Below are 25540 nucleotides of genomic sequence, written 5' to 3' on the forward strand. Positions count from 1 at the left end.
GAAATTAAAGAACGCTGGATCTTAAATTAGGCGTGAAAGGGAGACTAAAACTAAGGACAGTAGAACAGAATGGAGATATCAGGAACTAAGGGCCAGTGGATGCCTTTTGCTCACACAAATGACCCTTGCGGGGGGGGGGGGGGGTGTCTTTTGCTTGCACAGGTGAATCTGGGCGGCGATGCCATTTGCTTACAAAGGTGCACCTGGAGGCAACTGCGTCCACACAGGGGAACTTGATCTGATCGGAGGGGCAGGAATCCCAGGTGAGGATCAGTTTGTTTTATTCTAACAGGTTCTACCCCCGCCTACGGCCAGCGACTCTGAATCGCCAGGCCTCTGTTTCCGCAGCACCTTCTCGGTTAGGCGTCCCCAGGTCAGGGCCCGTCGTCTCGACCTGACAGGAGGCCACGGAGGACAATGGCCGGCGCAGCCAGCTGGGGGCAGAATAGCAAGGACTGTCCCAAAGTCCCCACAGGCTTGCGGAAACTTGCAGGCGCATGGCAGGGCACGTCATTTCCGATGGATGGGCCGCTCTACGCGACCGCGCACTGATGGCAAAGACGCGTTCCGCGATCTGCGATATGATTGGTCCGCGCAGAAGGGCGCGCGTCGCCAAACTCGCTTCCCGTCAGCCCCGGTCCACACGTCCCACGGCCGCGCGCACGCTCTCGCGTCTGGAGCCCACGACTGCGTCTCGCCGCCATTCGGGAGGCTGCTGCTCTGCAGGGCCTCGTGGTGCAACCCGAGACTGAAAGCCCGTCTCTCACCGACGTTCGCTCATTACGACGCTGTCGCGGTCCAGCGGTGAGAAGCGGGGCGGGCAGGGAGGGACGTCGTCCGAATCCGCACACGCCGAGGCCTGCATCCCGAGGAAGTCTGGAGCGTCCCCCGAGGAGGGGCCTGCACCCCTTCCGTTCCCGCCGGCCTGGCGGAGGGTCCCGCTTCCCAGAAGCCGCGGCGGGTGGAGTCTACGGACTTGAGGGTGGGGAAGCAGGTAACGTTTTTTTTTAAAACCTTGCTGGGAATCTGTTCTGGCTCTCAAGGGATGCTTTCTTTTCGTTTCTGTCCTAGATGCACTTTTCTCCGATCCTAGACTGCGTGGGCTTTTGTCATTGTTTTAAAATCGGTTAGGCAGGCCGCAGAATGGGAGTAATCTTGTATTAGATAAGGGGTTAGTGTGCAGAAAATGTAAAGAACTCACATTACTCTACAACACAAAGCAATCCCATTCAAAAATAGGCGAGGGACTTAGGTAGGTATTTCTCCGAAGAAGATATACAAATGGCCAGTGAGCACATCAAAGGATGCACATTAGCCATCAAAGTTATGAAAACGAAAACCAGAATAAAATGCCGTATCATACCCATTGGGATGGCTATTCAAGAAAACTCACAAGGGATGGCAAGGATGTGGATAAATTGGAACACTTGTGCATTGCTGGCAGGGAGGTAAAACGGCGCAACCAGAGCTGTGGCAAATGGTTTGGTAGTGGTTCCTCAAAAATTTAAACATAGTTATTATATGATCCAGCAATTTAATCCCAAGTATAAACTTCAAGGAACTGAAAGCAGAGACTCAAATAAGTATTGTACACTAGTGTTGATGACAGCCTTTTTTAAAAATAGCGAAAAGAAGAGACAACCCAATGTCTACCAACAGATAAATGTTATTTATCCCTTCTTAAAAAGTTTATTGATTTTAGAGAGAAAAACATTGATTTTTGTTGTTCCATTTTATGCATTCATTGAGTGATTTTGTATGTGTTCTGACTGGGTATTGAACCCGTAACTTTGTCATATGGGATGACGCTCTAACCAACTGAGCTACCCTGCCAGGGCTATTCATCCTTAAAAAGGACTAAAATTATGTTACGTGCTATAGTATAGATGTGCTAAGTGAAATAAGCCAGACATGAAAGGACAAAGATTGTAGGAAATGGAACAGATTACCAGGTGGGGGTAGGGTGAGGATGGGAAGTTATCATTTAATGGGTACAGAGTTTTTACGGTGATGAACAATTCTGGAAGTGAATAATGGTGGTGGTTTTACAATACTGTGAATGTACTTAATGGCACTAAATTGTGTTTTTAAAATAGCATGGTAAATTTTATCTTACCACAATTTTTAAAAATTATAGGAAAAGGCAAAACTATAGAGGAAGGAAAAAAATCCGTGGTTGTTAGGAGCACAGGGAATTGTTACGGCATTGAAAGCGTTCTGTGTGATTCTGTAATGGTGGATACATGACCCTATACATTTATGAAACCCATATGACTAAAACATGTAAAGTGACCCCTAATGTAAACTGTGGACTTTAGTTAATATCAGTATTTGTTGTTTGTAACAAATGTACCACACTATTACAGGATGTTAATAATAGGAGAAGTTATGTGCAGGCAGGTATGTGAAAACAAAACTTTAATTTTTCTTTAAACCTAAAATCGCTAAAAAAATTTTATTTTTAAAAAGGCAGCTGGGGTAAAGAGCAATGCTAGTGTGGATGTACATAAAACCCAGTTAGCTTTACACATGCTCTACACATTTGAGTTTTAATTTTAAAAGCTATGCATCTGAATGTTTTTTTAAATGACAAGGATAAAATTAGGAATGGGAAATAGGTGTGATACCATAGGGCATAGAACTTCATTGAAAAGTACAGGATGATGCATTGGGAAACAGTAATAATTAGCACATATTTAAAACGTGGTCTGTAGAAATGAAACTAGGTTGAGAGACATTTTTTATTATCTGGACAGTTCAGAGTTACTTTCATAGTTAGGCTTAGGAGCTCTGAAAATTAGGGTGAAAAAATGTGCTAGAATCTTAAAGCTGAAGGGAGTCTCAGTTTCTGTTCTCTACCCAGAAGCTGAATTCTGAGCTCGGTTCTGCAACACCCCTGTGGGAAAGACGGCATTGTGTTACAACATAATTCCAGAATCAGGAAATCAGCGTCTTCTGTTGCTTCCTCTGACCTAATTCGTTTGACCTTTCACAAGTCACTTTTCTCACTCAGCATCAGTTTTCTCAATTGTAAAATGAAGAGACTGGACTCAAGTCCTCTGAGGATTCTTCCAATCCAGTCCTGGTAATTGACTTCCAATTATAGAGGGCTCCTGCCTGAAAAAGCAACTTATTCTGGTCTGTGATGGAGTAGTTCATAAAACTATGTTGAGCAGACATCTGTGTTTTCTGGCTGGTTTCCACTTGTTGCTTCTGGAACAGCTCATATATTATTCACAGTTATTCCCCTTTTGAAGATAAATGCCTATACCCACAAATGACATGTTTTCAAAGACTGGGCAGGCCTGACTGCTTTCTTCTATAAGTTGCTGGTGTTAGGGACCTGCCCAGAGCTGGAGACAGGGATGCTCTGCCCAACACAGAATATGGGTGCAGTTCTCTATAATGCTATATTCTGCAGTTGATAGTTGGATTCTAAATGTTTGATTAAATCTCATCTTGTTGATTTTGGCCCATTGTATTGGTTTTTCAAGATCTTACTAATTCCACTGTATTTGGTTGGTCAAGATATACGAGAAAATACGTGGATGCAGAGCAGAACTTTATTCTGGTCCTCTGTCACATGCTGATTATTTACGTGATCTTGAGCAAGTTAATGTTTAGGTTTGAGTTTCCTCAGCAATAAATTGAAGTTTTAAAGTAAATGGTCCCTGAGATCTTCTCTTATCGTAAAATCCAGTGGCTCCAAGACTAGATGGTAGCGCAGGTTTTTCTAGTTGTAAAATCCTTTGAATCTAAGGTCAGGTCTCTAGCCTTTATGAGAGAATGTTTGAAATTGAACAGATACTTTCTGAGCATATACCATGTGCCAGAGATCTGCAAGGGTTGCAGAGGTGAATGGGTAGTCCCTGCCTTCTGAGAGCCTATGGCTTGGTATAGAATCAGATGTTAGTGCCAGAGGATGACAACCACTACAGCAGAGATGCATATACAGCAGGAGGTCCAAGGAAAATTGGAGAGAGCAGGGAATTGATCAGTATTTAAGAAGCAGTCCTGCCTAAAGTATGGAGGAATTTGCCTGATGACTGGGTGGCAAGACATTAAGTGTAAAGGAGAGGAAATACCTTGTGCAAAGGCCCAAATCTTGAATTGTCAGGGAATTACAGATGGGTCCGTGCTTTGAGACTCATTATAGTCAGGGGGCAGATTATGAAGAGCTTTATATGCAGTATCCAAATTTTGTACTGTGAGTATTGGAATTACCATGAGAAATTGTGAGCAGGCAAGTCGCATTAGATTTTTACGTTTGGAAGATGACTGATAGCAGTATGATGAGTGGATAGGAGGGAAGTGAGACCAGTGGCAGGGGAAGAAGATACCAGAATTAAAGCCATTGACAAGGCATAGGGAGTAGAGGGAAGGGAAGATAAATGTGCTGGAACTTAATCAGAAGGGTGTTGTGAGCTGTTATCTAGCTTGTTCACAGCCAGTTTATCCCATTCTGTTCAAGTCAACAACTCAACAAGAGCCTTCTGTCTTCTCTGAAATTAGTGCAAGAAAAAGAAGCCACTGAAGCACCACCATCCTTCCTTCCCCCAAAGGCCTCCTCTTTGCCTCTTGGTCCTGTTGATTGTGTTGTTCCTTCCTCTCTGCTGTGCAGTATGGCTAATGGACAAAATGCTAGCTGCACCTATAGTCATGGCAGCAGTCTCCTGAGTGCTCGTCCCATCAGCTGAAGTTAGGTGGTAGGTTTGAGAAAGGTTTGGTTCTGTATGTGGACGTTAGTTCCATAGTGGATTATTAAAGTGAAATTAAACAAGGATGGTGTCGTGGATAGTAGGCACTGTATTTGGTATCATTTCATTAAAGTAAGGTTCTGGGCTGATTGGATTAAACCCCTCTCACTGTTGGGAGTGGGGCAGGATAGTGAGAGAAATAAACAGAATTCTATTTTAGGGGGTACAAGATATCACAGAGATAGAATTTTGATTGTCCTTTACTATTATTATTTTTTAGGTACAACTTCTTTGTCCTTCTTCATGTACTCCAGGCTATTTTCTGTGGTTTAGCAAAAAGCCATGTGAACTTACTGCCCTTTGAAGACTACTTTTAAGACTTCTAGTAGGACAGCTGGTAAGTCTACCTAGGGGAAAGCATGTTGGTTTTTATTTATTTTCCACTGTAAAAGTACTCATCTTGGATTTATAAAGTGTTTTACTACCAGAATCTTTGCATTTTTTAAATTTTGAATTTAATTTAATTTTGCTTTTAACATTTCTTTTTAATGCTTAGGAGAATATTTTATGATAATATTTTTGAAAAGTGCATGGAGTTCTTAAGGAAGAACTATAAAATATACACAGCCATATATAATAGGATTATGAACATGTGCTGAAATTCATAGTTATGATAGTGTTACGGCTACATAGGCAAGATTGAACACTCTGAAGCAGTGTATAAAGTAAGCAAAGGATTTTAATAATTGCCGGCAGTCAGGCAGAGACTCTGAGCTGGTCTCTAACAAGCTCCAAGGTGTAATGAGGTTTAAAAGCTGAGTTATATATTGGTGATGTTCCTTTGTTTCTTCTTTGGTGCAAAACAGCCTTAGGAAGAGGGGGCTGGGCAGGACTGCAGGGATGTCTTGGCAGTAACAGGAACAGAAATTCGCAAGGCTATAAGGTTATCTTTAGCTTGCAGCTGCAGCCTTTTAGTTAGGTCGAATTCTTTGTAAACCAATTAATTTTGCAAAAAGGCTAGACACTTTGTAAGGCATAACTTTACAAGAGTTACAAACAAGTTACAAGCAAATGTAAGGAGATAGGGGCTAAGCTGGGGTCTTTTAAGTTGTAAATCACTGAGAGGCTGTAACATTCTTTTTTTTTAAGGCTTTTTAGCAGGTCTTTGCTACTTCTTACAAAGAATGTCTGAAACCCCTACATATTTACATACTTAGCAGACCTCTGAAACTTTTTAGAGGGAATATTTGGTGCCCCTACAATAGAATTTTGAGTTTGAGAGGTAAATTCTGTAATATTCTTTAAAATGTTTTAAAATTAATAGCTTATCAGAGTATGATAATGAGGCCTAATAGTAGACAAGTGTGGGTAATAGAAATTTTGAGACTGGCCAGAAGAGTTTTTGGTAGGAGGAGGAAAGAGGGAGGGCCATTGGGAGAGATAGGGAATGATTCAGAAGTCTTAAGGAGCCTTCAGGGTTTAATACAGACCAAAAGGGAATGGATGATGTTTCTACTGAGTGCCTCAACATGAAGGGTGGGAGAGCTGGTGTATGGACAGATTTGGTAGGCAGCAATTGAGGAAAAAAGTAGTCCATTCCAAGAAGCTGAGGTGGCTGGGGGCTCCTTAAGGCAAGAGCGCTGGGAATTAGGCTAAGTGGTATACATTAAAAAGAGAGACTAAATCCCTGGCTGGCTGGCTCTCAGTTGGCTGGGGCGTTGTCCCATACAGCATAAGGCTGCAGGTTCCATCCCTGGGCAGGACATATACCTAGGTTGGAAGTGCAATCTGCAGTCAGGGCCTGGAGGCAAATGATTGATGTTTCTTTCTTCTCTCTTTCTCTCTCTGCCCCGCACCCCCCCACATCAATAAATATATCCTTGGGTGAGGATTTAAAAAAAAACAAACAGGCTATATTACAGGAGCAGCTGTAAAATGCAGAGTTAGTATCAAATTTCCAAAGAGGCAAGAAAGGGAGAAATCTACTCAATGGAAAGTATTGGGCTGGCCAGAGAGACTGTTTTTTTTTGTTTGTTTGTTTGTCTTTTTCGTAAAATAAAACACATTTTTTCATTTTTACCAATAACTATTGATTGGATATTTTGCCTATTTCAGCTATCTCCTGCATGGTATAACATTGATTGTTTTCAGTTAATGTCTTGATTTGACTGTTTGTTGTCAACTTAAACTGGTCTACCCGACTGTGGAACATTGTCCAGCAAGAAATCTCCAGCACAAAACTTCGCAAACCACTTTTGACACATTCCATCAGTCACAGCACCTTCTCCATACACTGCATAAATATTTTCTTATGTTTCAGTTGCATTTTTACTTTTCTTGAAGTAATAACGCATAATATGCTGAAAATGTTGCTCATTTTCTTCCATCTTCACTACCAAAATGGCTACACAGAAGTTCACCAATTTTGATAAGTTTTTTTAAAATGCATGCTGATATGACAACTGTCACAATACAAACTAACAAAATTATTTCAAACGAAGTTAAAGACAAGTTCTACTGGAACCATCTTAGGGAAAAAAAACAAATGAACTTTTTGGCCAACCCAATAGGAAAGAGGAAAAGAGGTGGTAGAGCTTTGCCTACTGAAAGGGACCATGAGACACTCAGGGAAGTGTGTGGATAAAAAGGGGACCAGCTCTCTACTGTGGTTACTGTGTTAGAGATATTCGATATTGAGATGTGGTTTTTTTTTATTCTGTTTTTCATTTGCTAAGTTTGCCAGAGTCACTTTAAAAAATCTTCCTGACTATTAAACTGTGTGCTCAGGTATTTCTGTGGGAATAGAAGAAAAATTGCTTTACCCTTAAAGTTTATAATCCCTGTATTATATACTTTGGGTATTTAGATGACCTTTGTTATATGAGTTACTGTTGGTAAAAGTTGATGAGGCAGCATATAGGAAAGGAAGAAAGTTGTTTTGTTAATGGGACTACACATGCAAAGAGGTGTGGCTAAGTACTACATTGAAAAGAGAAAACAAAAGTTCTTTCTTCATACTCTATATGAATTACTGCTTGAGAAGTTGAGAAAAGTTTCTGTTAATAGTTTGTTTAGTTAAGCTTAAGAAACTTGGACAAAAAATTATGAAAGTAATGCCTTTCTTTGTCACAAGGAGGACTTGAGTATCTTTTGGATGAGCCACTCTAGGTTGGTCAGCCTTATCTTCACCAAGTTGACTTGGGACTATTTAATTACCAGAAACAGAAGGATTGTATATTTTAGAGACTACCTTGTAGTTTCTAATATTATAATAGTAGCTAACACTGAGTGATGGCTGTGTATCAGATACTATTCTAAACTTGCTATAAAATATTACATCCATTTTACAGTCAAGGAAACAAGCATAGAAATGTTTAGTCACTTGATAAAACCCACATAATGGAACCAGGACGCAAACCCAGCAAGCCTGAGCTCTTAACCTCTATGTCATAATATATATGTGACATATGACATAATATGATGTTATAATATATCCAACCTCTTTAATATGAGCATCCCTTTGCTACTTATTATTGCCACTTATGGCCAGATGGGGTTATTGAGGTAACCCAGTCTTTTTGCATATTTTCTTTATTTTGTTTTTAAGTTAAAAAATTTTTCTAGAGATTTTTTTCTTCAGAAAAAAAGTGATTATATATATTTTTTGTAGTCTTTGTAGTCCTAAAAAGAATGTTCTAAAAGACAGGATAATTGCTAATATTTTCTAAAGCACTGGTTTGTTTCCTCAGTTATCACCTTTCTAACTTTAGACCCCCCTCAAAAATGCAAATGATACACCACTGGCATAGGTGATAGAAAACAGTATTGTCAGTGATAACATTTTAAAAGCAAGTTGTCAAGATGAGAAATATTAAAATTTTAAATTATTATTTTTAATTAATAAAGGAAGATCTTGTGATTACCAGTGTTTCTAATCTGTACTGTCTTTTTGAGGAGTAGTAATATGGAAAAAATATGTTTTGACCCTCTACCATTAGCACAGAGCTTATTGTATACCCTCAGTAGTGACTGGTACTTAATAGTAAATGGTGGGGCATAATTAAATGAGAAGAGATTTTATAAGCCACCTGGTGAATAAACAAACTGTATATGTAAGTTACAGAATCTGTTTTAGCAGTTATTGGATTGCATGCTGAAAAGAGCGTACCAGATGGACCTGGTTGGAGAACAGAATAGTCCCAAATAGAATCATATACATGAAATTTAGTAAGTAATAAGTGGAAAATTACACATAAGTGAGGAAAAGGGTTGGGTAATCAGTGTTGTTGAGATAAGTGGACTCTTCATTTGGGGTGAAAAAAAATAGACTGTATCTCTAGTCCACCTCCTTATTAAAGATACAAATGTAAAAAAGAACTAAATTGTCACCTTGACCAGTGTGGCTCATTTGGTAGTGTATAGTCCCACCAAGAGAAAGGTTGCCTGTTTGATTCTTGGCAAGGGCACATGTCTGGGTTGTGGGTTCGGTTCCTGGTTGGGGCAGAGGCAACTGATCAGTGTCAATGTTTTTCCCTCCCCTCCCCTCTCTCTAAAAATAAGTAAATAAATTTTAAAAAATTTAATCAAAATCATAGGAAAAATATTGAGTGATTAAAAATAATGGAAGTGGGAAAGCATAATTTAAAAGTCATAAGGAAAACACGTTTTTAATTTTTATGTAAACCAATTGTGTGGGGTAAAAAATATAAAGTCATACAAATTGAATGATAACCCGAAATGTTTTCATTATAAGAGTTAATTTCTTTTATGTACAAGGATGATTTACAAATAGTTAAAATGGACAAAGCATATCCTAAAAAAAGAAATATACATGGCTAACAAGAAAAAATGTTGTGTTTCTCATGAAAGAAAAGCACATTAAAACAATAGTGAGTTAGTTTTCATCTAAGAAATAGCAAAATTAGTAATTTAATGATACTCAGTACTGATGAGGAATTTGAGGAATTGTTTGTCATGTAATCGTGCTGTAACTTCTTGAGAATTTGATAAAATTGCAAATAGCCTTTGACCCAGGTGATCCGTTTCTAGAAATTTTCCCTTCAGAAATACCCTCACATTCAAAGATATGTACAAAGAAGGTCAGTGCTTACTCTGTATGTAAAAATGTCCTAGAAAACAATATCTAAATTCAGCAGAGCTCCTGAAACCTATACCTGCCCTTTCCATATAAACGCAGGAAAATAGGTACAGTTTTGTTTCCAGAATCACAAAACCTACTCTTCTTACTTCTGTGGAGCCTCAGAAGCCTGGCCTGTTATTTCTCTTGAGCCAGAAAGACACCTCTTCCTTAAATGAAAGCAGATTATAGAACAGTATGTTTAATATCCCATTTGTATGGAATGTGTTTATGTATTTGTGCATGCATAGAACATTTCTTCAGTGACACATAACTAACTATAGGGGAGTGATACTGTGTGAGTGTCTTGTACTGTGTGAATGAGTATGTTTTTTATTTTTACCACCTAAGAAGACTCACTCAAAATTTTAAAAAGTTATATTTTCTGGTAGCAAGTCCCTTCCCAAAGGCTGTCTTCTATCTAAATTGTCCTTTACTTGGCAAGGGCAACATCTCTGTTCAAGTAATAATTTTAAGCTTAGGGTGGCATGTCATTCACAATCTCTGCTGGAGTGTCTCCTTGACAGCTTTCTCTATATTGCCCTCTACACTCTTACCTCCCTATCAATGTAAGCACCATATTGCAAGACATCCCTTTAACCCTGAGTGTTTAGAAAAGCATGGGGCACAAAATAACTTATGAAATAAATGAATAAAATATTTTATATTATGATAAAATACAGGATGGTGTTTTTTTAAAAAAACTTTTCATAGTTAGACTTCATTTAACAAGTGTTTTCTGAAATGGATCTAAAGTTTCTTGCCCAGCCTTAAGTAGCCTAGCTTGAATTTTAATATTTACTTAGCTTTGTGCCCTGAGAGCTTATTGATATTCAGGGTTTTAAAGTCAAGATGTAGAGCACATGCAGTAGATAATTCTGGGGTCAGACTTGGGTCACCAATAGTTTCATAACCTGGTTAAGTCGCTTTTCTGAACCTGTTTTTTTTTCATCTGTAAATGAAAAAAAATACTTGAGTCACATTATTAGGAGGATTAAATGAGATGATGTATGTGAACTTAGCAGAGTTCCTGGGATTTGGTTAAAAATTAGTTCAATTTCTTCTTTCTCATCACAATCTTTTTATAAAGATATTATTGAACAATACGCATGTGCCATCCCAGGCTTAAAATTATGCAGTTTTAGAATGAGCTCTTAGAATAGCATTTCATTCAAGATTATGTTCCCTGAAAATAATTTATTTCTACTTTATTGCAGCACTGTTGCAAGTTTATAAAGACTATAATTGTCTGTATTGTAGCAGAAGGAAAAATGGAAGTATTTCAGGAACTTCGTAAACCATCAGTACGTTTGGAGTGTGACCACTGCAATTTCAGAGGCACAGATTATGAAAATGTACAAATCCACATGGGCACCATCCATCCAGAATTTTGTGATGAAATGGATGCTGGTGGGTTAGGTAAAATGATATTTTACCAGAAAAGTGCAAAGCTATTTCATTGCCATAAATGCTTCTTCACCAGCAAGATGTACTCTAATGTATATTATCATATCACATCCAAACATGCAGCCCCAGAGAAATGGAATGAAAAACCCCCAAATCAGTCAAACAAAGAAACAGATTCTGTGAAAAGCCCTCCTCTTCCTGAACACCAGAAAATGCCCTCTAATACAGTAGAACTCCAGAAACCTGTACCTGCTCTTTCCACTGAAACACAGAAACTCGGCCCAGCTTTGTCTCCAGAATCACCCAAACCTACTCTAACTTCCCTGGAGCCTCAGAAGCCTGGCCCTGTTGTTTCTCCTGAGCCACAAACACCTTCTCTTCCTTCTCCTGAGTCACTGAAAACTACCCCTATTTCTTCTCCTGAACTTTCAAAACCAGTCCCCATTGTTTCTGAATCTCAGAAACCAGCTCCAGTTCCTTCTCCAGAACCACAAAAACTTGCTCCTGTGTCTCCTGAGCCCATAAAGGCTACTCCTACTAATCCCAAACCTCAGAAACACTCCCATTTCCTAGAAACATTGGGGCCGCCTTCAGCCTCCTCTCCAGAGTCCCCAGTTCTAGCTCCTTCCCCTGAACCTTGGGGGCCATCCCCAACTGCGTCTCCAGAGTCTCGGAAGCCAGCCCGGACAATCTCCCCTGAGCCAAGGAAGCCATCCCCATCAGAGTCTCCTGAACCTTGGAAGCCATTCCCTGCTGTCTCTCCAGAGCCTAGGAGACCAGCCCCAGCTGTGTCACCAGGTTCATGGAAGTCAGGGCCACCTGGGTCCCCCAGGTCTTGGAAATCCAGTCCTTCAGCATCAGGACCCTGGAAGCCAGCTAAACCTGCTCCATCTGTGTCTCCCGGGCCTTGGAAACCAATTCCTTCTATATCACCTGGACCTTGGAAACCAACTCCATCTGTGTCTCCTGCATCCTGGAAGTCATCAGTCTCACCTGGTTCCTGGAAAACTCCTCCTGCATCTCCTGAGTCATGGAAATCTGGCCCACCAGAACTTCGAAAGACAACTCCCACCTTGTCACCTGAACATTGGAAGGCAGTACCCCCAGTGTCTCCTGAGCTCCGTAAGGCAGGACCTCCCTTGTCTCCTGAGCTTCGCAAACCAGGCCCACCATTGTCCCCAGACATTCGTAGCCCAGCGGGATCCCCAGAGCTCAGAAAACCCTCAGGGTCTCCAGAGCTTTGGAAGCTTTCTCCTGATCAGCGGAAGACTCCCCCTGCTTCACTTGATTTTCCTGAGTTCCAGAAGAGTTCCCGTGGTGGTTCCCCTGATCTCTGGAAATCTTCCTTTTTTATTGAACATCAGAAACCTGTCTTCCCTGAGACCCGGAAACCTTCTGGGCCACCTGAGTCCCCTAAACCGGCCTCTGATATCTGGAAGCCTGTTCTCTCTATTGATACTGAGCCTAGAAAGCCTGCCCTATTTTCTGAGCCTATCAAATCAGCCCCTCCTGCTTCTCCTGAACCACGAAAACGTGCTCTTTTTCCAGAGCCGCGTAAACATGCCCTTTTCCCTGAACTTTCCAAATCTGCTATGTTCTCAGAATCTCAAAAGGCAGTTGAACTAGGTGATGAACTACAGACAGATGCCATAGATGATCAAAAGTGTGATATTATGGTTCAGGAAGAACTACTAGCTACACCTAAGAAACTCTTAGAAGACACTTTATTTCCTGCCTCAAAGAAGCTCAAGAAAGACAACCAAGAGAACTCTGATGCTGAGCTTAGTAGTAGTGAGTATATAAAAACAGATTTGGAAGCAGTAGATAGTAAGGGCCAAGAATCAAGCAGTGATCAAGAGCAGGTTGATGTGGAATCTATTGATTTTAGTAAAGAGAACAAAATGGACATGACTAATCCAGAGCAGTGCAAAAATGTATTACAATTTACTGAAGAAAAAGAGGCTTTTATCTCTGAAGAAGAGATTGCAAAATATATGAAGCGTGGGAAAGGAAAGTATTACTGCAAAATTTGTTGCTGTCGTGCTATGAAGAAAGGTGCAGTTTTGCATCATTTGGTTAATAAGCATAATGTCCATAGCCCTTACAAATGCACAATTTGTGGAAAGGCTTTTCTCTTGGAATCTCTCCTTAAAAATCATGTAGCAGCCCATGGGCAAAGTTTACTTAAATGTCCACGTTGTAATTTTGAATCTAATTTCCCAAGAGGCTTCAAGAAACATTTAACTCATTGTCAAAGCCGGCATAATGAAGAGGCAAACAAAAAGCTAATGGAAGCTCTTGAGCCACCACTGGAGGAGCAACAGATTTGATTTTTATAAACTGGATATTTGCTATACAAAGTTGTTTGTTGAAACCTTTTGTTGAAAGTCTAGCTAAATAGCTTAGTTGGATCAGTAGGTGTTGATGTGTATGGTGTACTGTGTTTAATTGTCTCAGTAGTGTTACACAGAATAGGCATTTGGTTATTTTTTTATGGTCTCTGTCGCTATCTTGTAAGGCAATTCAGACTATATTCCAGATGGAGAAAATATCTACTTTCTTTTAAGTACATTTGAATAATATGAAACGGAGGCATTCGTTTAACAAGCAAGAGCAAGTTGTGCTCAATTTAAAATATCTAGTTAAAGTGTATCTTTTTTGTGAAACTAATTTCAGACAATGGAAATTATTAGTTGGAATGTTAAAGAATCAGGCGTGAAAGTTTTGAGAAATGTTCTCTTTTTTTTAAAGTATTTTCAGATCATAAAAGTTATTTTGAAGTTTCTATTTGATCATTTTTATAAATCTTGAACGGACAGTTTCTAGATGTTTATTAACTTTTATGTCATGGAAAATTAGAGTCTCAGGGTTGTTAATTTTCTGTTAAAGGGGGGGAAATTGAGTAAGTATAAAAAATTGTTTGCAGCCTTCTCCTGTAGGAAACCGACAGAGGTGAGTATGATTTTAGGTCTTGCCCTTAGTTGTTTGCTTTGTAGTCTTCTATTCTGTATTTATCCCAAGATATCACTCTTCATTTTCCTGTGAGCTCACACCAATAGATGATCCTTAATTGCCAAATGCTAGAGATGTACCTCCTACTCCTGGGCCTTATGTGCCACCTGTTGGGGCTTCAGATTAGGGTAATGAGTAGGAACTGAAAGTCTTCCAGATTGACCATAGGAAATTTTATAAAGACATTTCTGTTTGAGAATATGTCTTTTTTTTTTTTTTTTTTTTTTAAGTTGTTACTATAAATACCTTGAGCCCATTCATGGGTGATTTTATTCTAAAATATTTTGTCAAATGTGTATCAACCAAATTAAAAACAAAGGCTTTTCATGTCCACCAACATTTCTGTGTGTTTTATTTTTCATTGTATGATATCCAGTTTCTCTTATTCTTTCCTATTTCCCCTTGTTGTCAGCATACTAATTTTTTCATTTCTGGAACAGCATCTCAAAGTTCTGTGGTCAGGTAAGTTAGGGAATCAATATATTTGGTGCTCCTTCAACAATCTCATCAGTGCACATTAGCTTATTAAAGGTTGTTTAATTCCAGTGGTCATACATTCTGGCTGCTTCACTTAAACAATGTGAAACATTTAGTGCTATCAGGATTCTGATGTGTAGCGAGGACTGAGATACAGTGGCTGTAATTAATCTGTTCCTGGACATTTTTGAAAAAGTGCTTTTTTTGTGTGGTATCCAAATTAATATTCCAATTGGGAAGACAGTGTTTAGATAATACTGGGAAGGTCTTAAAGCTTCAGATCTATCGTTTTAGTGAACACAGTCTAGCAGGAAAGGCACTGAGTAGTTGCCAGTTTACAGTGGACACCTCCAGAGCAAGCTTCCAAGTTCTGGAGTTTCCTTCTAGACATGACGCTGACAAGTAGTATGGGTGAGATAACTTGGATACAGTTGTCTTTTTTTCTATATTGACTTGATTAAAATTATGAATGGAAAAACGAAGTTTCTTCCTCTGCCCTAACCGCCACTGGTTTGAACAGTCAGAAGCAATGAGGCTTGATTTTCCCTGGCGCTGGAACCGTGAGGTGTGCAGTCTGGTTAGGAGCTGGGAATGCTCCCCAGGTGTCCCTCCCCACTTTTTAAAACGTGTGACTGCGCTTTCTGCTGGCTTGCTGCTGCGGCGGCCACTGCTGCCACCACACAGCATCCTCTCTGCCCCTCCTATCTGTCTGGATGAGTACTTCTTTATATCTTTGTTTGTTGGGCTTCCATGCAACTTGATTTTCTGAAACTTCTGGTTGTCTCTATAGTTTTGAGGTAGTTGTATTCCTTCTTAGTTGCGGAGGGAGACCCAGTGTGTCTGTCTAGGCCTCCATCTTGGCCAGAAGTCCTGCATCATTTTCTCTTGTGCTTGATTTAATCTCATGCATTTTAAATTTAGTGTAGCCTAAGTGTGTAGTGTTTATAATAAAGTCCACAGCAGTGTACAGTAATGTCCTAAACCTTTAAATTCACTCACCACTCACTGACTCCTCAGTAATTTTCAGTTCCACAGGCTCCGTTCATGGTAAATACCCTATACAGGTGTACCATTTCTCTTTTATCTTTCAGATCACATTTTTACTGTACCTTTTCTATATTCAGGTATGCTCAGATACACAAATACTTACCATTGTGTTAAAATTGCCTACAGTGTTCAGTAATAGCAACATATTGTACAGGTCTGTAGCCTAGGAGCAATAGGCTGTGCCATCTGGCCCAGGTGTTTAGTAAGCTAGACAATTTAGGTTTGTGCACTCAATGATGTTCACACAAAGAGGAAATCACCTAACAATGTTTTTCTCAAAATGTATCCAAGTTGTTAAGCAGAGTGAGACAGTATTTCCAAAATACATTGTATAAAACCTATAGGGTAACCTTTTGTTATGTCTTCCTTCTGAGTTGTGCAATAATCTTTAAGATAGTTAAAACCTGTTTTTTTGTGAAGTATATTTCCCAATTATAATCATTCTTCATTCAATTAAATATTATTTATTTCTACCTTCTTTAATTAAAAAGTACTTATGTATTAGTTGCCAGACAGAATAATTTTTTAGTAGTATATATTTTACTGTTACATTAAATACATATAAAATTTTTGGTAGTGGTATGAAACAAAATTAAAGAATTTATGAGTTTTAAAATAAATTCTAATTACTCCCAAATAGCCCAAATGCCAGAGTTTGATATGCTCATGCTCACATATTTACTGAAGAAATAAAACTCACATTGTCACATTTTTTCCCTTCGTCAATAACTCAGTTTTAGCTAATAGTACACTGTTTGAGGTTAAGTAATAAGTAGACTGTTAGCTCTGTATAACTTTAATCTTGACTGTAGTAATCTCTGGCATTTAGTGAACTCTTACAAGATGTATTCCTAATTTTTAAAAACAAGTCCTCACTTTGAGATATAAATTTCACATGTATTTAAACTGAAAAATGAAGTTCTACTTTTCTGAGATAATAAACCTGATTTGTCTGATTGATTTGATAATAAGGACTACTGACTGGCAAAGTTTACCTGGTTACTATTTTCCATAAATTAGATTAATTAAATCTGCAATCCAAGGGTTAGCAATCTCTATAAAAATATTGTACTGGCAAAAATGTACTGAAATTACTGCTTTGATTTTTCTTCCTCAAGCCTTCATTACATCAGATTAAACATTTTGCATCTAGTAATGAAAGAGCAGCAGTTACCAAGTAACTGTAATTAATAGTCATATGATAAGTCTTAGAAAAGCCTTTTCTGCCCACTTCCCTGGAATTGAGAACTAAGTGACTTTCTTGATTGAATAACAAATCCTTTTAAAAGTCAGATGGTTTCTAATTCTTTGTTTTCAATAAAACTGAAAATTATCAGATGGTGGATCATTAGAAGTAATTTTTGATTATAGATAACTATGACCATATGGCACATAACTTGAAAAAATATTTAACAAATTAAGCGGTATTATTATAACAAAACTCTGCTTCCTTTTATTTCAGGAAGACTTCTCAGCAATTAGATGAATAAAAATGAAAAACTGGAATAGAATTGTCCAATATCCGATAGCTTATGCTATTAGTAAAAAGTATTCAATTCATCTTTCAATATATGAACCAATTGGGGAAAAAGTCTCCATTTATGTGAGATTAATTTTCTTTTTAACACTTTATTATTGAAAAATTTGAAGTAGAGAGTGTAGTAAAATTTACCCTCACCAGCTTCAACAGTTATCGATATCCTGCTGTTTCTAATTCAAGGAAGGGTATTTCTAACCTGTACTATACTTTTATGATTATGTCTTAGTTTGGGCTGCTATAGCACACTACGATAGACTGGGTAAGTAATAAACTACAGAAATTTATTTCTCATAGCTCTTGAGCCTAGAAGTCCAAGGTCAAGGGGCTGGCAGATTTGGTGACTGGTGAGAGCCTGTTTTCTGGTTTTAAGATGGCCGCCTTTTCTGTGTTTTCACAGGGTGGAAGGGATATGGAAATCTCTGGGGTCCCTCTCGTAACGGCACTAATTCTATTCATGAGGGTGCACCCTCATGACCTAAGCACCTTCCAAAGGCTCTCCTTCCAAAAGCCATCATATTGGGAGTTAGGTTTCAACATATGAATTTTGGGGTGTGCAGGCTCATTCAGACTACAGCAATTTATATATCAACTTTTAATATTGAAATAGATATTTTTAATACTTAGGACCTTATGATAGGAAGTACAAACCTTTAATTCATGTGCATATTTTTATTGCATGGAATTTTATCCTTATTAGCATAAAATGTGAAATTGAAATATGAAAATTCTTTTAGAAAATAAAGGAGCAAAAGTTTTGAGGATCACTTGTTAAGAAAACAGCAGTTGTCTAAAGTGTAAAACTTTACCAGTTTCAAACTGGGACGAGTGTTCCCCAGTTCTTCAGCCTCGTTTTGTGCTTTTCTGGTTAATGCAAACCCTAAGTGCTAGTCTTATAGGGACAGGAGAAAGTGAGAAAGTCTGATATAGCTTATCCCTTGGGTATCTGATAACTGCAGACCTGATTCAGTGGGCATAGGGTAGGGCCCAGCAGCTTTACTTAGTGGTTCATTCCAATGAAAAGATGCTGATGCAGATGACTGATCCACCTCAAACAAGCCCTTCCCAGGCTGGAGCCTCAGAAATCAACACACCCACTGGCCAAAGGAGATGGGCAGATACTGTTTTTATTTAAAATGTTTATACGATATGTACATTGTTTATCATGGATTTTTTTTTATATTAACTTAGATTTTTAAAAATACTGCACTGAAATAGTATATATATATCAACTATAGAAGTTTTTTTGTTGTTTTAATGTGAATTCCTCTTCTTACCTATTTCTGGACTTGGGTTGAGAGTTATTTCTCAAAAACCTCCCTGGTGGACAGCATCTATGTCAGACTGTGTGTGTGTGTGTGTGTGTGTGTGTGTGTGTGTGTGTGCGTGTGCGTGCGCGCGCGCGCTTTGGGTAGGTTATCTGGAAGTCATGGATGGTTTCTCTCCCTCTGAAAGGAGAAGCAACACTCCCAAGAATAGTGAGGAAACCCCATGAAGACTTCCTGTTGAATAAGCAGCAGCAACAGAGGGGCGCTGTGATGATACCGCCCTACCCAGCCCCCCACAGCTTCAAGTTGTCCTGGGCATACCTGGCTGCTCCTTCTTCCCTCTTTAAAGAAGCCATTTGTTCCTGGCACTAGAGGCCTGGTTGGGACCCATGAAGGGGCCCAGGGGCTGCCCCAGCTTGCTGAACTAGAGGACATGAGGTTTGCAGCAGCTCAGGTCAGAGATGAAGTATAGCTCACAGAGCCCCTGTTTGGTGGCTGCCTAGGGGTCTTCCACAGGCCACATGGTCAGCTTGCTCTTTTCCTATTCAGGGAGTGTCACATGAGTGGAACCCATGAAGGGTACATTGATTATTTACTCAGTAGGCATTTTCAAGTACTGACTATATACCAGGAAAAACTTTAAGCTCTAGGATATCAATGAGTGAAGCAGCCTCCTGTGATGCTCAGAGGCAGAGAGGAGTGATACTAGAAAAACCAGTGCTATTGTTACTGGATAGGAAGTGGCCCTGAGCTGCTCTGCCTCAGGCTGGCCTGCAGGGTGTGGTTATTGACTTCATGCAGGCAAGATTTCACAATATTAAGGCTGGAGACAGTGAAACAAAGGGAAGACTTCGAGTGGAAGAAGCAATAAAAGAGATCGCATACGTGGTGCTCTGCTTCGACTCCCTGGAAACATTATAGGAAAGGAATGAGCCAAGGAGGGGCTGCTGTTAGCTCACTGGGAAGTCAGAGAAAAGGGGGGCCCTGGAGACAGGATCAAGGGTAAGCCCAGGTCAAGCCGCTACTGCCCACTGCTCCCCTGGGTGCAAGTCTCCTTGCTACCCTTAGAGTTTAGGGGGAAGTAAAAGGTTCATGCTGGGAAGGGGTATGGGGTATGGGCGTGCTCTAGAGCAAGCCTGCACTGTGTCTTTGCCCTGAGGGCTTTTAATCTTTTTTTCTGCAGGTGAGAATCTTAGGGGAGGGTTTCAGCAGAATATTCATCAGCTTTCCAGGTGCATTTTTAATATGCTGATGCGTCAAAATGAGCACAATGGGGTGGGTAGTTTGTAAATATTCTTTGGTCTGTTTTACTGCTTTACTTTTATCTTGGGTCTGTCTGGCTTTTAATGGGGTTTTTGTTATTTGTTCCCTTGACTTCATCTGTCCTTGGGTTTAGCTGGCAAAAATGGCATTAATCTCCCTGATCATTTTTCCCAGACCAGGGAGATTTAAGCTACATATTTTCTGGTTAGGGAAGCAAGGTATGAACCATTCATTCCCAAGTGTCCTTGGTTAGGGGAGGTAAGGTCTTGTGATTCACCAGCTGGCTCTAAGTTACTCAAACTGTTTGGCCTTGTTTAAATTCTTTTATTTTAAAAATATCTTTTTTTAATTTATTCTTAGAGGGGAAGGGAGGAAGAAAGAGGGAGAGAAACATCAATGTGTGGTTGCCTCTCATGCGCCCCCAACTGGGGGCCTGGCCTGCAACCCAGGCGTGCCCTGACTGGGAATTGAACCAGCAACCTTTTTGTGTGCAGGTCAGCACTCAGTCCACTGAGCCACACCAGCCAGGGCAAGGATTTCTAAAATTAATACATGCTCTTGAGCAGGTGAGCATGAAGACTGAAATAAGATAACAGTAACAGTGGTTAGTAAAAAAGATGACTTCTTTAATTTTGCCATTTTCCCCCTTGTCTGGATATAACAAACTACTTCAGATAAAACATTAATGCCAAAGAATTACCTCTTAGTAAATCAGAGCATTCTGGATATTCTTTAGAAAAACAGAACAAAAAAAACAAAACAAAACCCCAAAACCCCAAGACAGACAAAATATCAACTGAGCTCTTTTTAATGACTTGAGAAAGATCCTTTAGGTTTGTTTCTCTACTGCACAAATCAGAGTTAAAATTTTGGCCTTCAGGGGTTGAAAACCAAAGGCATGTCTCATCATGCATCAAATTGCAATACAACCTAGTTATAATTCCTTCATAGAAGAAAATGTTACATTGTAAAAAAGATTCTTTACTGATTTAGAGAACACTTTTTCGGTATTATAAAAGTATTTGCTGTAGCACATTGTACAGGGTCTACAGAAGAACTCAGCCTTTCTCTGCTATCTCAGAGCCACCAGCTTCCTTCAGGAGCAGGAACTTTCAGCCCCATTTCACAGATGAGAACACTGAGGCTCAGAGAAATTTGGTACTTGTAAAGGATGCAGTTAGTGAGAAGGTGGGACTGGGATTCCCATCTGAGCCTCTTTGGATTCAGTGTCAATCCTCTTAACTGTATCAGTTATCCTAAATTTTAGTCATTTGAAAATCATCTTTAAAAACAAACTATTACCTATATTTACTGATTAGTGGTATTTTTCATTGAATGGACTGACATTTTTAAAATGTATTTAACTAAAAGGAAAATTTGTATGGTTACCATATATTAGAACTCATGATATTTAAGATAAAAAGGATAGAAATGATAATAAAGATAATAAAACATAGTGAAGATCACTAAATCACAGCTGAACTGTCGCCTGTTGAAGGTCTAATCTGAGGTCAGCTTTCTCTTTTAATAAGATGGTGGTTTGGAAGTAAAAAGTGTTGTCAGAGTAATCTATTTACCAATTTGTAAAATGAAATTTAAAAAAGATACAACTTAAGAGGGGTAGGACAGGGGTGTTAATAAGGCAAGCAAGCACAGGGCAACTTCTGGAGTCTGGAATATATTTATCTGTTAGATCCATGGGTGTGTTCACTTGTGAAAATTCATCAGGTTATATATCTATCATTTATCCACTTCTATTATGTCTTAATGCAATTTACTTTAAAAAGCTGTATGAAATAAGATTTTTGTCAACCTATGCTCACTGACGCCAATTCAATACCAACAGGAATCCCCAATTTGGGGTGCAGTGAAGAAGGAAACTATTCAGTGCAAAACAGCTCAGTTGTGATACAAAACGGATGTGAAAGCAGCACGGCTCTGGAACAGCTCAACTGTGATCAAAATGGGCTGTGAAAACAGCACAGCCGTGTGGCCACCCTGGGGCCAGGCCCTGTCCAGTAAACAGCTCTGCTCTGCTCTGCTCAGAGCCAGTCTGCCTTGTCCTACATGGGTTTGCTCTGATCTGATCTGATCTGTTTTGCTGTGTGCCAGTCTGCTCTGGCCTGCACTGGTTTGCTTCACTGTGCTCCACGAAAACTCAGCTCAACCAGGTAACTGTAGTAATCCAGAAAATGGAAAGAGTACTTTCAGTGCCAGAGGGGAACAGGCTTATTTGGACAGAAGTCCCTGCCCTGGTCCCTGATTGGTCTGTGCTTCTGGAAAGGAGAACTTCCAAATCTTCGCAGTTTGATTGGTCGAAGAGCAGTTAGCCTGAGTGGCCCGTGTGTGGAAATGGCTGTTAGGCTCTGTTTTTAAAAAACTAGTCCAGTTTGCTGTCAGGAGCTCCTCTTAGTAGGTATTTTCTCTCTCAGGATTCAAAGGTTTTTATCCAAAATACAAAATTAAGTAATATGTTGTTAATTGCCGGCGCAAGTAGAGGCATATTTCAAATCTATTTTAGAGGCATTTAATGACCTGCTTACTTAGAAATGCAGAAATGAAAGTTTGCATCTCTTCTAACTGCCAAGAGGAACTCAGTCTGCAGTGGATACCTTTCGCCTTCAGTCCAGTGTCTACACTGCGGGTCCTCTCCCACCACGCCACTAGGCTTTCCAGGCTTCCCTGGGCCTGATGGGACCCTCAGCCCCTCTCCCGTGCCTCGTCAGGTCCAGGTCCTCGACAGTGTAGATAGATTCCTACCCACAGACTGAGAGTTCAGCGTCTCTGCCCCAGCTGGACATCTCGACCTCCACAGGCTGAAAAGATTTTTCTTTCCCAATCAGAGAAAAACTGTCTGGAGGCAGCATTGCTCCGCGTAGCACCTCCCCTGACCATCCCCCAAAACCCCCAGGCTGCTGTCCGTGGTGCTGAAAGCGGTTCCCTTCCTTTGACCCCGGCGAGGGATCGCACTAGTCTTTGCTCCTCCCCTTCCGTCGCCGTCCCTCGGCTGGCTGGGCCCTGTCGCACTCTCCCATCCGCCCCTTGCGTCTCTTCCTCCGCTCCGCCCCCGCCTAGCTACGGATGGCCCACTTCCGGTGCGTTTTGACCCCAACACCCGGCCCTCACCACGCCCCACCTCCTCTGCCCAGGTTTGCCAGCCACCCTAGCAAGCTCAGGAACGTCCGCTTCCTCTCGCGAGGATTTCCTGTGCTGCACCGCAACCCGAGGATGAGCCCGGGGTCGCTGCGGATAGCGGGGCGGAACTGAGCTAACACGGCTCACAGTTTATCCCTTCCGCATGTGCCACTGCAGCAGTCGCCATCCCGTGGCCTCCGGTCCCCTCCTCCGAGTACATCTTGTACCCTTCGCGGATCTGCGGCCACCTCCCTCCTGAGCCTAAATTTCGCGAGAAGTAGGCGACCGTCTCGCCTCCACAGTTACTCTTGCCCTCACTCCCGCCTTGCTCGCTCCTAACTCTTCGTTCTGTCACCACTCTTCCCCTAGTCCACGCTGCTCCAAGGCCTGCGCACGCCTCCTCATCCTGCGACTTCCTGTGTTGCCCCCTTTCATTGCGCCGGAGACACGCGAGGTCAGGGCATTTGCGGCGAGGCTGAGACCTCCAGAACTAGGGCGCCGGGCCGCCCGGGGTGGGCCGTGGACCTGCACCTCCGACCAGCGCCCCCTTGTGTGGTGATGGGGAAGCGGAGGTCAGGGTAGCTGAGAAGTCGAGAAAGCCCGCACTTTTCTGCAGCTGGGATTTTGGAGGCTTTGGGGGCGGACGAGAGCTCGAAGACCTATCCCCGTAGCGGGTCAGGGGGTCAGCGGGAAATTCAGGGCCACAAGACGTTTGGATCCAGCAGGGCTGAATCTTTCCCACGGAGGATAGCGGGCGGGCCCTTTGGCTAAACATTTCCGAGAATCACATACACGTGCTTAATAAACTTGACAGCTACTTCATTTTTGTCCAGGGATATATGAAAGTTTCAACAGAGAATAGCAGCTGTATATAAGAAAAAAAAATCAAGGGGTTGACAGGAATCACACACAGGTACATGGTTTTCCTAAACTGAATAGAATAAATGCACCGGAGTTGAGAGCTTAAATTGGCTGATATATAAGGTTCATCTCGGCTGTCCTTAGGAGCTCAGATGTAAATGTGGACTTCTGTCTGGACAGTAGTTCTTCATGTCTAAATACCACGTTTTAAAATTTTTCTCATATTTTTATGCATGTTGGCTATACTTTTCATTCATAGGATCTTTTACCAACAATGTTAAGTACAAACAAGGAAACTAGAGACTGGAGTAATTGAGGCTGTTTGGAGATGATGGCAGATACTGAAAGTAAATTCAAGCTTAATTCAATCCAGTACTTTATCCTTGAGCCACTAAATAACTGTGAACACAATGGAAATATGACATATTAAAGGACCAAAAGATTCAAAAAGAAGCCCCAGAACTGAGTTCTCTAAACCCCCACAAAGGGGCCAGGAGCTGTTTTCAATCTATCATAAAATCTAAGGGAATCTTATTAGAAACACAGCAATGATCAAGTTGCACACACTAGATCTACAGTTTCCTTTTTTGTTTCAAAATTAACTCAGTATAGAAAGTAATGCTAATCAGAAGATCTGATGGTCTTATCTGTGGTAAAAAGGAAAATGGGGTTGTCAGATAAAATAGATTCATATATAGTGAGAGTGGGAGGTAGGGCAGAGTGGGCTGATGGTAAAAATGTAGAAACCATTCATTTGAAAATTTTGAATGTTTCATCAGTCTTTAAATAGAGTATATATTTGGACTACCTTAAAAATAACTTCTCAATCTATTTTCAGGTCTTCCTTCTCTAATTACTAAATATCATTCAAATTAAACAATCATCTGACTTAATATCTAATATTAGTCCTTTAATGATCTTTCTAGATAGGAGTAATAAAAAGGATTCTATCTCACACCTCACATCTATTCTTGAGGCAGTCTTGCTTCAAGGGATTCTTTTATTCAGAAAAAAACAAAATAAACAGCCACCAAAATTATCAAATGGAGAAGATACCTTGTCCTCAGCTTCTCAACAGGCCCCATTATACACAATGCCTTGTGATGTTTCTTGTGTCAATATTTTGCCTGAGCACTATGAAGCCTTAGCTTATGCTGTGAAGTCCTCTTGGTCCCGCCGAACACCCTCCCAGCCAAGGTGGCTTCATTTGAGACCCCCCAGAACCTTGAGCACACCTTCATTTACTAGTTAGTATTTACATTGTACTTAATGCTCAAAGGATGTGCCCTACAGCCCGAAACTATACCCTCACTTAAGCAAGAAGTATGTCTTTATTCAACTGTGTGCCCAGCTCAGGGCCTGCAGCTGGTACTTACAGGCACTCACATGCTTGTTGGATGTGTATTGTCAACCCAACCAGCAAAATGCCCAAATATTTTTTTTCCCCCAAGTAACACACCGTTGTCAATTTTTTAAGACCCTTCTGATTCCATACTTTCTGTTTTACAAATAAAGTTCTGAGAAATGCTTTCAGAAATATGACAGAATTTTAGAATTCAGATTTCTCTGCTAAATTATTCCTTAAATTAGACCTTACAGTACAAATATCAAGATATGGTAAATAAAACACACAAGATAGTTTATGATTTTATATGAAAAAATAAATATATCACAAAGAAACTATGGCTTCTTATGTAAT

General features: G+C 40.4%; 1 protein-coding gene across 3 annotated transcripts in view; it reads left to right on the forward strand.

Moving 5' to 3' along the window:
• Window positions 1-819: 819 nt before the first annotated feature.
• Window positions 820-25540, forward strand: part of CHAMP1 (chromosome alignment maintaining phosphoprotein 1) — a 36191-nt gene continuing 11470 nt past the window's right edge. The window contains exons 1-3 of one of the 3 annotated variants that reach the window (XR_016507466.1): window positions 820-994; window positions 4978-5094; window positions 21692-21878. Coding sequence is in view for 1 of the 3 variants with exons in the window: in XM_090258552.1 (XP_090114678.1) it covers window positions 11106-13571 (2466 nt within the window). In the remaining 2 variants the exon portion in view is untranslated. Of the gene's footprint in view, window positions 995-4977; window positions 5095-11051; window positions 14475-21691; window positions 21879-25540 lie in introns of those variants that run through there. The other 2 variants (XM_090258552.1, XR_016507465.1) reach the window with 2 other exon arrangements.

The sequence above is a fragment of the Furipterus horrens genome, unplaced genomic scaffold, assembly GCF_987537825.1.
Source record: "Furipterus horrens unplaced genomic scaffold, mFurHor1.1.pri manual_scaffold_12, whole genome shotgun sequence".
Classification (NCBI taxonomy): Eukaryota; Metazoa; Chordata; class Mammalia; order Chiroptera; family Furipteridae; genus Furipterus; species Furipterus horrens.